Source organism: Helianthus annuus, chromosome 8, assembly GCF_002127325.2.
Source record: "Helianthus annuus cultivar XRQ/B chromosome 8, HanXRQr2.0-SUNRISE, whole genome shotgun sequence".
NCBI lineage: Eukaryota > Viridiplantae > Streptophyta > Magnoliopsida > Asterales > Asteraceae > Helianthus > Helianthus annuus.
In genome coordinates, this window is record NC_035440.2 from 10,030,447 (window position 1) to 10,046,201 (window position 15,755).

The following is a 15,755-nucleotide window of genomic DNA, read 5'->3' on the forward strand; positions in this document are numbered from 1 at the left end:
AATTTACTGTTAAAAAAGTAATGACTAATGAGGAGTAGGGATAGCAAAACAACCCGAGCTCGACGAGTATACCCGAAACCCGAAACATATGGGACGGGTATACCCGAAGCCCGATGGGTATGGGTCGGGTATGAGACTCGTTTTAGAAATTTTCGCGGGTATGAGATTAGATGATGCCGAACCCGATTACCCGAAATCACATACCCGTTTACTCGAACTATATACCCAAATCATTTACCCGATGTTTTTTTATTTACAATTTTATTTTATCTTAACCTTTGTCTATTAGTGCTTTATTTTAGTAGTTTTCTTATGTTAAAAAAATTAATTTCTTTTAGAAGAAAAAAAATATTTTTTTTATTTTATATGTTGTGAAGTATAAATATAAAACCATATAAAGGTATTGATGTCATTATTTATTTATGATAAAACTTTTATCTATGGAATGTATGATATTTTAGTTTATAATAGTTGTCAAATAAATTAAAACTATACATTAACAGGTATACCCGATATCCATGGGTATGTGTAGAATTATGAAATTCCTTGACCTCCTTCAATTACAATCGAGAATATATATACAAATACAATCAGATCTCCTAACTTTGCAGAGAATCATTACTATCTAATAATACAATATTCACATAATTAATGCTAAAGATATGGGCTCTATTACACCCCCGCAGTCGAAGCGGGAGGCGAACGGATGCTTAGACTGGATCGAAAATCATCGAAGAGGATCCGAGGTAGCCCTTTAGTGAAGATATCCGCAACTTGAAATCTGGACGGTACGTGAAGGACGCGAACCAGGCCTTTCTGAACATGCTCCCGAACAAAGTGGATGTCCAGCTCAATGTGCTTGGTACGTTGATGTTGGACCGGGTTTCCCGATAGGTAAATAGCACTGACATTATCGCAGTACACAAGAGACGCTGTAGACAACGGGTGATGTAGCTCAAGTAAAAGATTGCGAAGCCAACAGATCTCAGCAACAACATTAGCAACCCCGCGATACTCGGCTTCAGCACTGGAACGAGCAATGGTGGCCTGACGTTTAGAGGACCACGAGACCAAGTTGTCACCAAGATAGACACAGTAACCGGACGTGGAGCGTCGGGTGTCAGGGCAACCGGCCCAATCAGCATCCGTATATGCACGGATGGATAAAGAAGGAGATGAGGTGAGATGAAGACCATACTCGGAGGTGCCTTGAACATAACGAAGAATGCGTTTCAGAGCGTTCCAATGAGCAAGGCAGGGAGCATGCATGTGCATACATACCTGTTGCACCGCATACGTGATATTGGGCCTGGTAAAGGTAAGATATTGCAAGGCACCAGCCAGACTGCGGTATGTAGAGGGGTCATCGAACAATGGACCAGGTTCACTACTCAACTTGGTTTGTGTGTCAACGGGAGTAACGGCGGGTTTGCAAGAATCCATACCTGCACGATGAAGAATGTCCTTGGCATATGCCTGTTGGGATAAGAAAAGAGTATTACCAGTGCGAGAGACAGAGATACCCATAAAATACGTAAGCGGACCCAAATCTTTCATGGCAAATTCACCAGCGAGGACTGACATGAGCCGTTGTCGTAGAGAGTCAGTCGATGTAGTAAGGATGATATCATCGACATAGATAAGAAGATAGGCGATGTCACGACCATGATGATAAATAAATAAAGAATTGTCTACCTTGCACTGAGAAAAACCCTGCAGAAGAACAAAGTCAGTGAACCGTTGATACCAAGCGTGGGGAGCCTGTTTTAGACCATAAAGAGACTTCTTCAAGCGACAAACATGATCCGGACAGTCGCGGTGGCGAAAACCCACTGGTTGATGCATAAAGACTGTCTCATGTAACTGACCATGAAGAAAGGCGTTGGTCACATCCAGCTGATGAATGGGCCAAGACTGAGAAATAGCCAAAGTTAGAACTGTCCGTATCGTAGTGGGCTTGACCACTGGACTGAAAGTCTCACCACAATCAACACCAACCTGCTGACTACGACCATCACATACCAACCGAGCTTTATACCGTTCCAGGGTACCATCAGACCGAAACTTGTGTTTAAACAACCACATACAACGGATTATATTCATGTCAGGACTAAGAGGAACCAACTCCCAAGTCTCTTTTTTAATCAATGCACTAAATTCAGTTGTCATGGCATTAAGCCATTCCGGTGTGGACAAGGCAATCTGTGGTGATTTGGGAATGGGGACAATTGTGGTGGTGTGAAGATTAAAAACTTGTTTCGGTTTGAGGATCCCATCCATGGCGCGAGTGCGCATTGTGCGAGGCGGGTGGGTGGGGACGGCAGGGTTGGGCTGAGATATGATAGTTGGAGCGGTGGTGTGGGACGGTTGGGCCTGTGAAGCGAGGAGAAAGATGGTTGGGCTGGTGGGGTTGGGTCAGAAGATGTTCGTGTGGGTATAGGGGAACCGAATGGGCCAGATAGTGAGTTTGGGCCGGGGTTAGCGGCTGTGCCAGAAGTGGCAGCTGGGCCGGTGTGGGGTGGGTCAGAGAGGGCAGGAGACGGAATGAAGTGAGAACTAGGGGGAAGTGTTGGGCCGCTGATGTTTGGGCCAGGCGAGAGAGGAGAAGGAGGGGAAGTGGGTAATGGTGGGTTGGGTTTTTGCAAGGAATCCCATAACAGTGGGTTAAGGGTGGGTTGCAAAAAGGCATAGTCTTTGAGTGAGGAGGGTTGTTGGATAGAAAAGGGATAGATGGATTCCTCGAAGAGGACATGGCGAGAGGTGAAAACTTGTTTGGTATTGATATCAAAACACGTGTAGCCACGATGTTGAGATGGGTAGCCGGGGAAAACACATGGTTGTGAGCGGTTAGCTAGTTTGTGGATGGTGGTAGAGGGTAGAACGGGGTAGCATAGACACCCGAACACACGGAGGTGCTCGTAGGTGGGAATAACGTTATAAAGAAGGGTGGTGGGGGAGAGAAATTTGTGAGATTTCTTAGGTAAAATGTTGAGTAAGTATGTAGCAGTTTCAAGTGCGTAGTGCCAAAACGAGGGGGGTAGAGAGGCTTGAGATAAAAGGGTGCGGACCATATTGTTGATGGTGTGGATTTTACGTTCCGCTTTACCATTTTGAGAGGAAGTGTGAGGGCATGAGAATCGAAATTGCATGCCATTAACGTGACAAAATTGTTTGAAGTTATTGTTAGTGTATTCGGTGCCGTTGTCACATTGGAATTGTTTTATTTTTCGTTCAAACTGAGTGTTAATGAGGTTGTAGAATTGGGTAAAGGTAGGAAAAACATTGGATTTATGAGAGAGCGGATATGTCCATAGAAAATCGGTTAAGTCGTCTAAAAATAATATATAATACCGATGACCACCGGTGCTTAATACCGGCGATGTCCACAAGTCACTATGAATAATATCAAACGGTAAAGACGTTTTATTAATAGAATCAGAAAATGGAAGCTTGACGCTTTTGCCAAAAACACAAGACTGACATAGTTTATTGTGTTGGTTACTAAAAGAAATAAAAGAAGACGACTTCAACGAATGCAATATATTGATGCCCGGGTGCCCAAGGCGTTGATGCCAACGTTCTTGGGAAATACCAGCAAGAGCAGTAGGTGAGGTAGAAGGCTTGATGAAGTTGGTGGTCAGCGGGTAGAGGTCGCCCGAGCTATTGCATCGTAGGATAGGAGCTTTGGTCTTGAGATCCTTCACAACAAAACCAAAAGGGTCAAATTCAATAGAAAGTAAATTATCGGTTGTTAAGCGTCGAACAGATATAAGGTTTTTAAGAAGGTTGGGAGCATAGAGGACATTATTTAATTTGAAAGGTGGGAAAGGTGGAGGTAGAGTTTGATTGCCTTGTCCAATTACCGGGATGGTCATGCCATTACCAACTATGATTTGTTTGTTAGTGCAAGGATTAAAAACAGACGGGGAATGATTACCTGGTAGTTGCATATGTCCGGTAGCTCCAGTGTCCATAAAACCAACCAGTTCGGTCTGCTGATTCATTGAAAGGGTGTAGAGTGCCTGCGCAATATTAGTGGGTGTTGGGCTGTAAGAAGCCATGTGTGCCTGATCGGGTCGAGGCCCAAGAATCCCCTGACCGTTGGTGGGTCGCGGTGTGGAGGGGTAGGGACAGGGTGGAGAAGGGTTGATGTGTGGGCTAAGGTGTTGGGCATGGTTAAGAATGGAGGCCCATTGTGCTGAAGTCCTGTTTTAGGGAAAGATGATGTAGGGGTGTTGTGGGGCAGGCGAGTAGCTGTAGTTGGTGTTACGGTTGCGGGTGGTATTCTGGTTGGGCGAAGCACGGCCACGGCCGCGGTACCGGCCACGTCCTCGCGGATAATCTGGCCGAGGATCAGGAGGTGGCGAGGATTGAGTGGCAGTTGACATGGTGGTGCGGGTTTGGGTATGAAGGGCCGTGGCAGTTTGGTTGGAAGAATGTAGAGCTTGATTTGCCTTGGTGGTTTCACTCATGCACAGTTGGGATCTAACCTCAAGGAAGGAGGGGAGAGGTTTGGTGTTTTGAATAACAATTTGCACGGTCTCGTACTGTTCAGTAAGGCCAGCCAAGGTTTGAAGTACGAGGTCCGATTCATCGATCGGAGCGTCTACACTTTCAAGTTGATCCGCGAGAACTTTGAGTTCCTAACAGTAGGCATGCATAGAAGAAAAGTTTTCTAACCGAGTATTAGAAAACTTCTGTTTGAGGTAGAGAGCACGAGTCGCTTTGTTATCTTGGAATAAGGCTTCAATGGCCTTCCAGGCATCATAAGCAGTGGTTTTGTTTTTTATGACAGTTTTGAGGAGGCCGGGAGAGATGGTGCCATAAATCCATTGAAGGACGATGGCGTCAAGGCGCTCCCATGAGTCGGCAGCAGGAGGTGCAGCAGGCTGTTTGTCAGAGGAGGAGGTTTTCTCAGTGGTTTCGGGTCGTTTTGAGAGGTGATCCGAAACCAGATAGGCCGTGCAGTGGATGCGAAACAGCTCGGACCACGTGTTGTAGTCGGCTGCCTCGTTGTCCAGGATGATGGGAATGGCAGCTTTGATATTGGTGACCGTTACAGCAGGATGAAGCTTATTATCGGTCATGGTGAAGGTGGGGACGGCACCAGAGGCAGTCGGCCGAGGGAAAAAAAAAAAAGAAAAAGAATCGAAGGAAGGGGGGCGACGGCACAAAAGGGGATGGAGGGTTAGGGTTTTAGGCTTGATACCATGTAGAATTATGAAATTCCTTGACCTCCTTCAATTACAATCGAGAATATATATACAAATACAATCAGATCTCCTAACTTTGGAGAGAATCATTACTATCTAATAATACAATATTCACATAATTAATGCTAAAGATACGGGCTCTATTAGTATGCCCGATACCCGACGACTAATTATCTGAAAAATACCAGACAGGTATTGAGCTGGGTATGGGACACGATTTTACAACCGGATGTAGGTATGAGATTGTTAATACCCAACCCGAACCCAGCCCATTGCGATCATTGAGGAGGTAGTTGAGAAGGAAATGAAACCAAAGGACTCAAAAAGTCAAATTGGTACATCTGAACTAAAGTGATTCCCCTAGTGAAACTTCCTGATTGACTAAAATCATATAAACCATATTCAAGTCTATGTTCTAATATATAGTTTTGATCAGACACAAGAATGCTACAAAATACTACTTTGAGTCTTACTCTACTTCCAATACAGTCTTCTTAATAACTACCACCAGAACTTCCTCTCCCTCTGCTTTGTTCAGGCGTCTCTGAGAATTCACGTACGCTGTTCACAGATGGAGCCAGCGAGAGACGCCATGGAAGAAGGATTGCTTCTGAAACAAAGAGATGAGAGATTAACATGGCGTTTGTTGGTGGAAGAGATGAAGAAGTTAGGATTTGTTGCAGGGCCCATGGTGGCAGTTACTTTGTCACAGTACTTGCTGCAGGTTATCTCGGTCATGATGGTCGGTCATCTCGGCGAACTTGCTCTTTCTAGCACCTCCATTGCTATCTCGCTTTCTAGCGTCACCGGATTCAGCCTAATGGTCAGTCATCTCCCATTCTCCCTCCCTCGTGTTACATAATTAGTTGCTAAAAGTTATCCTAGCGATAACAATAGGTAAGACTAAACGTATCTCTGTATGTAACGGACCCCTCTATGCAAAACCATTTAGAGACTCTCTAATGATTTTACATAGAGGGGTCCGTTACATACAGAGGTAGAGGTACGTTCATTAGAAAAAAAAATGGAAAAAGAAGTTTTGAAAGATATATATGTTGCTAAACATACCCTTCTCACGAAACATAGAGGTTGGTATGGTATTAAAATATAAAATTCCTTCTTACGGTGTACCTTAAGGACACCTTTTAGTCAATAGATGTTGTCCAAACTGAAACTACTGTAGCTCATCGTGAATTTCATGTTCCTAAATTATTATTATTATTTTAATCTTTTGGAGCCCACAAACTTGAGTAATCAAGTTTGGATTGACTAAAAAAACTGATACTTCCTTGAAATTCATTTGTGTCTGGCATGTGAAGTTATCATTCCTTTCACATGTGTTGTCATAAGTTAAAGTATTTGCATTATTAGAGCCCACGGGGCGGTCACGTTATACTTTGTATAACGCGTGATAGCTTGTGCCCTTCCCACCGCCACCATATAACATAACGCGTGATGGCATGTTTGAAAGTGTAACGCGTGGAAAAATTAACGCCGTGATGGTTTGGGTTTGTGAGTGGAATTGTTGGTTGGGGGGAAATTGTTGGGTGTGGTGATGAGTGATGACCACCCCCACTAAAAATGGTTGTGAGTGATGGAAAAATGGTCAATGACATGGCGAAACTTGATTGGTGCTTGTGAGTGATAAATTCTATCACTAATGAACCACCCCTAGTCCCCTTAGAGCTTGACAAGACTAAAGATTTAACAGGTCATCATCAATAACACACACACACAAAAAAAAACTGGAAGATTAACAGCCATGACATCTAAATTGAATTCTTCAACCATGGATTAAAGTTATCTGTTTTATGGTGTTTTGAGTATTTTTAAGTTTGTGGAGTTTGTATTAGACTAAAGGGTATGGGGCCGGCTTAGGCCCGGCGCCGGTCCCCACACCGCCCCCTCAGCCCGGCTCGTCCCAACCGGCTCCCACACGACGATCTCGCCGTGCCTCCTTCTCTCACATATATACATACATACATATATATACATAAAAGGGGCTCATCCCTCACCCCATTGGTCCATCCCCTTTAGGCTCATCCTCACTTCCGGTGACGTGGCGGCCCATCCTCCATCACCATACCCTCCAGTCTTAGAAAAGCGGGTTCATGAATTCACCCAATAAACCCGTTTAACGTTATATACTACGAAAAAATATGTTTTAAGTCATATCTTAAATTGATTGAGTAATTTATATCAAAATTTTTAAAAATAAAAGATAAATGAGTGTCAAAATTTTAAAATAAAGAGTAATTTATTTACATTTATGTAAACATATTTCTTTTTTTTTTAAATCTGCAATTTTAGAGAATTCACATGGAAAAGATAAAACAAAATAAAAATTTGAGTTAAACGTGGCGTGTTCATGTCAACACGAAAAGACTCGTGTCGTTTTTGGGTTCGTGTTGTGTTCAGGTTTGTGTCGGTTTCAACCCTCCAACCCACTAAAACAACCCATTTAACACCCTAGAATGCAAACCAAACCCCACCTTAGTTTGACTTCCTCTGGTTTTTTATATATTTATTTGACAGTCAGGAATGTCTAGTGCCCTGGAAACTTTATGTGGACAAGCTTATGGAGCTCAACAATACAAAAAAGTTGGAATTCAGACTTACACTGCTATTTTCTCACTTTTAACTGTTTGCATTCCTCTTGCAATCTTTTGGAGATACACAGGATCATTACTCATTCTTATCGGTCAAAGCCCTTCGATTTCAAATGAGGCCGGAAAATTCATCACTTGGCTCATTCCTGCACTTTTCGCTTATGCAATTCTTCAACCACTTGTTAGATATTTCCAAATGCAAAGCATGCTATTACCCATGCTTGCTAGCTCAATAACTGCTTTATGCCTACACATTCCTCTTTGTTGGGCCCTTGTGTATAAAACCGGATTGGGGAACATCGGAGCCGCAATGTCAATGGGGGTTGCCATGTGGTCAAACGCTATATTCCTCTTGTTTTACATGATGTACTCTCCGTCGTGTGCGAAAACGCGTTCGCCAATCTCAACTGAAGTGTTTCACGGGATGAAACAGTTCTTCAGCTTTGCTATCCCGTCAGCTGTCATGATTTGGTAATTAATCTAATTGGATCAAATTATTTACCCAACCGATAGTTAATAACTGTGTGAATTTAAAACATTTGCAGCCTCGAATTGTGGTCATACGAGTTCATTATTTTGCTTTCAGGGCTTCTACCAAATCCAGAGCTTGAAACTTCGGTTCTTTCTATTTGGTATGATATCCGTAAACATCATATAACGGTCATGCGCTGAAAATAATAATGATTTGAATTTGTGATTTTCTTGACAGTCTCAATACTATTTCTACATTATACGCTATACCATACGGACTTGCCGCTGGTGTAAGGTATGTTCAAAATCTCTTGATTCAGTGGCGGACCTAGGATTTTTTTCCTGGGGGTGCGGAAATTTTTTAAAGATTTTAGACTCATAGCTATATAAAAAAATCGGTTCATAGCGGTTCGGATCGGGTCGGGTCATGTAAAACAAGTAAACACAAACAAACAAAGTTTCATAGCGGGTCGAACTAGATCGGGTCGAGTCCATTTCAATTTTCAAACAATCAAACCCTAGTTCCTAACTTCCTATCACATTAACAAACAAAACGGCATCAACATTCAAATCATCCCTACTTCTATTTCTCTTAATCATTAAATAAAAGAACAAAAAAACTTATCTAAAACTAGTAGTGGGAATGGGGCTTGAATTGGTATTAAGTTATTGGGCTTGATGGATTGAATTTAAGTTTTATTAAAGGGGTTAGTGGGCTAACTTGCTTATATAATTTGATCGGGTTTCAATCTGTGTTCACAATTTTTTTATATAAATTCCTAACATTTTTTTCTAAGGGGTGCGGTCGGGATTTTTCACGAAAAATACCACTAAAATTTTTTTTTTCAAGGGGTGCGGCCGCCCACCCACCCCATAAAGTAGGTCCGCCCATGCTTGATTGAGTTTCATTTTTTATCCTGCATATATGCTTATGTTATGGTGATCTTGGTACGGTTTACTTTTTCAGCACAAGAGTCTCGAATGAACTTGGAGCAGGAAATCCTAGAGGAGCGCGTGTGGCAGTTAACGCCATCATCATCCTTGCAGTTGTGGAGGCAACTATAGTCAGCATGATTGTTTTTGTCGATAGGCACATTTTTGGGTACATTTTTACAAATGAAAAGGAAGTTGTCGCTTATGTGACAAAAATCGCCCCTCTTCTATGTGTAAACATCATAATGGATAGTTTACAAGGAACCCTTTCAGGTAATATCACCTTGTTGTATGTTTTTTTATATATATGAAAGGAGGTTGTTTAATTATCGATGAAACAGGTGTTGCAAGAGGTGTGGGATGGCAACATTTAGGGGCGTACGCCAATCTTGCTGCGTTTTATCTTGTTGGAATCCCGGTTGCTGCTTTGTTAGGGTTCTGCACCTCATTAAGAGGAGAGGGCTTGTGGATCGGAATACTAGTTGGTGCCACCATTCAAGTTTTTCTACTTTCAGTTGTTACGTTTTGTACCAATTATGAAAAACAGGTATTTCTTTTTCTTCATCTACTTTCATTTCCTTTTAATGAACCTTTTCCCTCTAAGGAATAACCCGACCTTCAAGGGGATGGTGCGGTAAGCGCGTGTCTTGGGTTCGTGTCAAAGCTATGAGTAGTCTCTTGTCTTTAACCCCTTGAAGTTGAAGGCTATGTGCCAAGTGCAAACTGTTATTTACTATAAGGGTATCGGTGGGATCATGTGAGTTCAACTATAACGGGCTTTCATGATATAAAAAGGAAGAACACATGAAAATGAAATTAAGAACGGTTTGTCACATGTTGATTCCTTAGTTTATCCTGCGTGTAAAAAGAAAAACTCATGGAAATTCGATACGACGAAAAGCGCTAGGGTCGAAACAAGTAATATTGCAGAGGGTTAGGCTTGTGTTCATTTGTCCAGAAATACCTTTTTGTCCAAAACTTTTTAATGAATAAATTGTGTTAACTATCGAAACAATGTAGTATATTGCATGCATTCAAAATATAATTCCCCTTTTCCAGCCACATTTTTTTATTATACCTATTTGACCCTTTATAGGTAAGCATAATCCAAATGGACCAATGGATAAGTAAATGGGTCGAAATTGTCACTGATTATCTTATGATAAATGACTGAATTTGGTGAAAAAATTGGGTTTCTGATGAGGGTGGTTCATGGTGCAGGCAACAAAGGCGAAAGAGAGATTGTTGGAGGAAGAATGTTCAACAGAAGATATAGTAATGTGAAGCCATGTTTTGTGTATTCTATACAAATAAAAACTTTTTCAACATATGAATCACACCATATACCCTTTTGAGACTTTTGGTTCGACGCGAACAGTTTAACGCGGCTTATAACTTGTTGCAACAAGTTAAGATTGGTTAAGAGTTTTCTATCTCTTGTGTATTGCAACACGTCTCGGTGAGACCGTTATACCGAATCGAAAAATCGAAGTAAAAACGTTGAACCGCAAAATTTATACCAAAATGTAAAATGAAAAAGAATTTCCACGCCACGCGTTATAGCAAAGATGTTGACAATACTTGAAATCTTTTGTAAAAAAGTGAAGCGCGTTGCGTCGGTACCGTTAAACTGAGCAAAAATTAGATGTAAAAACGTTGAACAATGCATGCCCGTTGTGGCGAGTTAACTCGCAAGTCAATCGGATTTTAATTTATAAAATACTACTACTAATAATAATAGTTAAATAAATTTATAAAGTACAAGGTTTATTAAAACTAAAATTAAACCGTAAAGGTTATATGATACTTATACTAATACTCTAAGGAAAGTTCTTTACTTTTAGAAATAGCCAATGGAAGAAAACATAAATGTTTATATGCTTATACACATAGCTTTAAGACTTGTATATATAGATAAAAACATAAAAAACAAAATAATGGATGCCAAATGATATACACCAATTGGCTTACAAATTCCAACAACCAATCAAAACACTCAAAAATTTGATAAATAATATGGTGGAAATAATATTAGTTATGTACATTATTATATGTAATGTAATATGTAATTTCAATTATACGAAGAGTATATATATATGTGTGTGTGTTTATTACATTTTTTTTAGTATTTAACTCATGTAATACACGGGCTATTATAGTATTAAGTATGACTGATTAACATATGTCGAGGTTTTGTGATAAATTCAAGTTAACGTGTGAACTGTAATCTTCCTATACTAATAAATGAAATTATTTTTTTAGAAACGTGTCACTCTATGGTGCTTTTTTACCTTATTTTCCTATTTACCTCTTATATTAAATTTATAATGATTTTAAACAAAATATTAGATAAGAATAAATATTTAGATAAGGATAAACGTTTGTTTTTATTATGATCATATTAAATAATAATAATAATAATTTTAAACAAAAAACTAGATAAGAATATAAATGTTTGTTTTTATTATGATCCTAGTAAATAATAATAATAATAATTTTTTACGGAAAAAATAGATAAGAATAAATATTTGTTTTTCTATAAATAACTCTAAACAAAAATTTAGATAACATTTGTTTTTATTATGAGTAGATATATATACTTTGGAATTCGGTGATTGAAATTATGGTAAATTAAGAATCAAAGGTTCCCGTTTGATATATACTTAATACTTGTATTATTTTTTTTCGCTAAATAATTATTCTAGGTCGGACGTATGCTTCTATCAAATTGTAAGTATTCTTAGACGCATCATTATAATGGTTGGCGTACTGTTATAATTGGTTTAAACCCATCATTTATCGCATATTGCATCAACATGTAGAAAGAACATCATTTTTAAATATAACAATTCCATACTCCATCCAAAGAGAATTTAATTCTTGATTTTACGGTATAATTCATAAAAATGAAGAAATTTATAAAAACGTGGGGATCGATCTCCACTTTTTTGTACCGTAAACTCTCCTGAGTACAAATTTAAGACGAGTGTTTATAAATGAAGTAAACAAATAAGCATGAAGGTGTAAAAACTAATTAAAATAATTGTATCTCATAATTTGAATGTATCATAAAAATGGGATTCAACCCCATGAAATACATGTGTTTTTAACATAATAATAAATAAAAAATAAAGTAAAATGTAACAATAAGTAAATTGTGCATCAAAGTTCATTTAAAAAAAATTTGACGACTATATTTGTTAACATATGACATTATATTTTATTCAACACGTTCAGTATACGAGTTTTTTTTAAGATATATCTTTTTTATTAGAGTTAATTACACAAATGGGTCCTGTGGTTTATACTTAATTTCGCCTTTGGATACTAACTTTTTATTTTAACAGATTTAGGTTCTATGGTTTCAATTTTGTAACACCTTTGGGTACTAACACCAAAATTAGTTTATTAATGACTAAAATACCCTTGCATTTTTTTAAGTTTATCAATGTAACACATTTGGGTACTAACACCTAATTTTATTTAAGTTTAAATCAATTTTACAAAATCTATTTATTTTTTATTTTCATCTTTTTATTATATCTCTTAATTAAAATAAAGTCTATTTATTTTTTTATTTTCATATTTTTATTGAATTTCTTATTTAACATAAAATCTACTTGTTACACCAGTATTTTTTTAAATAGATTTTTTAAATAAAATCTACTAGCTATATAGTTTTATGTAAATTAAATTTCTTACTAGTTTTAAATAATGTAAACCTTACTCGTTTTGAATTTTGGATATATATGATTGATAATAATAATAATAATAACAAAATATCTTTCATGTAAAAAAAATTAAGCCATTTTTAACTCCTTTTTTGTTCATTTACATTTTACTATTTTAGAAAGATATTTAATTTACATAAAACCTACTAGTTGCACCAGTAAAATCTACTAGCTATATAGTTTTATATAAATTAAATATCTATTTTACAAAAAAAAAACGAATTAAAAAAAGGCTTAAATTTTTTTAGTTTTATCAAAAATACCTAGCTATATAGTTTTATCTAAAATACCTAGCTATATAGTCTTATGTAAATTAAATATCTTTCTAAAATAGTAAAATGTAAATGAACAAAAAAAACGAGTTATAAAAAAGGCTTAAATTTTTTTACATGAAAGATATTTATTATTATCAATCATTTCAATCCAAAATTGAAAACGAAAATTTAATTTACATAAAAGTATATAGCTAGTAGATTTTATTTAAAAAATCTATTTAAAAAAAATACTGGTGTAACAAGTATATTTTATGTTAAATAAGAAATTTAATAAAAATATGAAAATAAAAAAAATAAATAGAGTTTATGTTAATTAAGAGATATAATAAAATAATGAAAATAAAAAAATAAATAGATTTTGTAAAATTGATTTAAACTTAAATAAAATTAGGTGTTAGTACCCAAATGTGTTACATTGATAAACTTAAAAAAATGCAAGGGTATTTTAGTCATTAAGTAACTAATTTTGGTGTTAGTACCCAAAGGTGTTACAAAATTGAAACCATAGAACCTAAACCTGTTAAAAAAATAAGTTAGTACCCAAAGGCGAAATTATGTATAAACCATAGGACCCATTTGTGTAATTAACTCTTTTTATTATTTATTATATAAAATAACATTTATGCAAAATAAAAAACCAAAGTAAAATGTTATAATAAGTAAATAGTACATCAATATTCATCTTTAAAAGATAAATCTTGATAACTATTTGTGTTAACATATGACATTATATTTTATTCAACACGTGCAATATACGAATTTTTTTAAATATATATCTTTTTTATTATTTATTATATAAAATTACATTTACGCAATCCGTGTTATATGCGGGGTTTTAACCTAGCATGGTAAGACCATCCACGTTCATGACCTTTTTAATAGGTTGGTCATGAGTTTGTTTTAAAAATAAAGAAAAAAATATAATTTCCTTCACAACCTGGTCGCTCAAGCAACCCAAGGTTGACATATTCTTTTGCCACTTGTTAAGATTAGATTGGTTCCATCTTTTAATTTTCTTTTTCATTTTATCTCTTAATATGCAATTCCTCCAATATTTTAATAACTCAAATAATTTATAATGTATAAACTTAATAAAAAACTAAATACACTGTATTTCTTAAAAAAATTATCAACATTACGATATAGACTTTATTAAAAACGGAGTTCGTTCGAAAAATATATATTCGACGGTTTAACTTTTTAATTTTTATATTAAAAATAAATAACTTTTAGTTGTTTGAAATAAAATAATTGTTTCTAATATTATTATTTTTAATACAATAAAAATAACCATGTGTTACATTTATTTAATAAAAAATTAGGTTGGGTTGGGTTGGGTTGTGAGTTTGTGTCAAAAATTGACTTGGGTTAGACTATATATGTGAAAGAGAGAGAAATTAGTTTTTTATTAAAGGTTGGGTTGAGTTAGGTTGTAAATGAGGATAGTCTAATAAACAGTATTGTAAAAATCGCGACTAGGTGGCGAGTAGTCGGTGATTAATCACCAGTCGGCCAGTAACTGAGTAATTTTTTGTTAAACAGTCCATTAATCGCTAGTCGAGCCTAGTCGGACCTAGTCGGGCCTAGTCGGCCAGCCAAAAATCGGTGATTCCGGCTAGATTCTAGCAAAAAGCTTGTATATTCCGGCCGAAAACTCTAAATTCCGGCCAGTTTTCAACAAAACCATGTAAATTCCAACAATTAATCTTGTATACTTAAAAAAATGAGTTGAGTAAGAGTTAAAACTTAGCTACTTAAAATATTTACCTATAAAAATGTGTATATGTATACATAAAAGTGAAAATTACATATAAAAACCTGATCCGATTAATTCCGAGTAATCCCGAGTAGTCGCCAATCCCCACCTCACCGGCCGACTAACGACTAACGAGTTCTCCAACATTCCTAATAAAAAACATCAGTTATATATGAATCTGTTTTATATATTATATAATCATATTATTTTGTTGTACACATTTGATTTCTTAAAAGTTGTTTGTCTTTTTGTGTCCGTTCGGCCGCACAAGAGTTACGCAAGCAAGTTCGGGATATACATGCCATAAATATATCGAAATTAAACGTTTGTGTAGAATAAAATATAGTAAAGCTTTGAGAAAATATCAAAATGCACAATGTTGACTAATCCTTTTTTCAAAATAAAGGACGAACAAAAATATTTAAATCCAAAACATTTAGTTTTAAACAAGGACAATTGCCGTCCAAAAAAAGAGGACAATTGTTCAAATACCATTTTTTTACTGCTTTTGGACTTGAAACGGTATGACTAGCGTGCAAACGAGCCGAGTCAAACTGAGCATGAGCTCGATCAGGTTCGAGCTTGAGTTCGGCTCGTTGATAGTTTCTTAAGCTCAAACTCGGAATATATTAAACAAAATTAATATAAATATGATTAATTTCATATATCTATATCTATATATCTATATACTATATATAAGCATTTCCCATGTACCAAAATGTAATTTTACCATATTTACAAATTACGAAGCACCATGTACAAGGATG

General features: G+C 36.6%; 2 protein-coding genes across 2 annotated transcripts; one reads left to right on the top strand and one right to left on the bottom strand.

Annotated features, from left to right (window-relative positions):
• Window positions 1–4,643: 4,643 nt before the first annotated feature.
• Window positions 4,644–5,087, bottom strand: LOC110869532. The gene has a single exon (XM_022118773.1). The coding sequence runs from the start codon at window positions 5,085–5,087 to the stop codon at window positions 4,644–4,646; it is 444 nt and encodes a 147-aa protein (XP_021974465.1).
• Window positions 5,088–5,622: 535 nt separating this feature from the next.
• On the top strand, window positions 5,623–10,678 carry LOC110872012 (protein DETOXIFICATION 12). The gene is made up of 7 exons (XM_022120773.2): window positions 5,623–6,036; window positions 7,749–8,293; window positions 8,368–8,454; window positions 8,532–8,588; window positions 9,261–9,499; window positions 9,568–9,773; window positions 10,448–10,678. The coding sequence occupies exons 1-7, from the start codon at window positions 5,785–5,787 to the stop codon at window positions 10,508–10,510; spliced, it is 1,449 nt and encodes a 482-aa protein (XP_021976465.1). The 5' UTR covers window positions 5,623–5,784; the 3' UTR covers window positions 10,511–10,678.
• Window positions 10,679–15,755: the final 5,077 nt, after the last annotated feature.

Bases quoted from the DNA above. Each gene is read 5' to 3' on its own strand.
- LOC110869532 (XM_022118773.1), bottom strand. From the start codon at position 5,087: ATGACCGATAATAAGCTTCATCCTGCTGTAACGGTCACCAATATCAAA.
- LOC110872012 (XM_022120773.2), top strand. From the start codon at position 5,785: ATGGAGCCAGCGAGAGACGCCATGGAAGAAGGATTGCTTCTGAAACAA. The intron at 9,500-9,567 runs GTAATATCACCT...TCGATGAAACAG, and splicing joins TTTACAAGGAACCCTTTCAG to GTGTTGCAAGAGGTGTGGGA. The intron at 9,774-10,447 runs GTATTTCTTTTT...TTCATGGTGCAG, and splicing joins GTACCAATTATGAAAAACAG to GCAACAAAGGCGAAAGAGAG.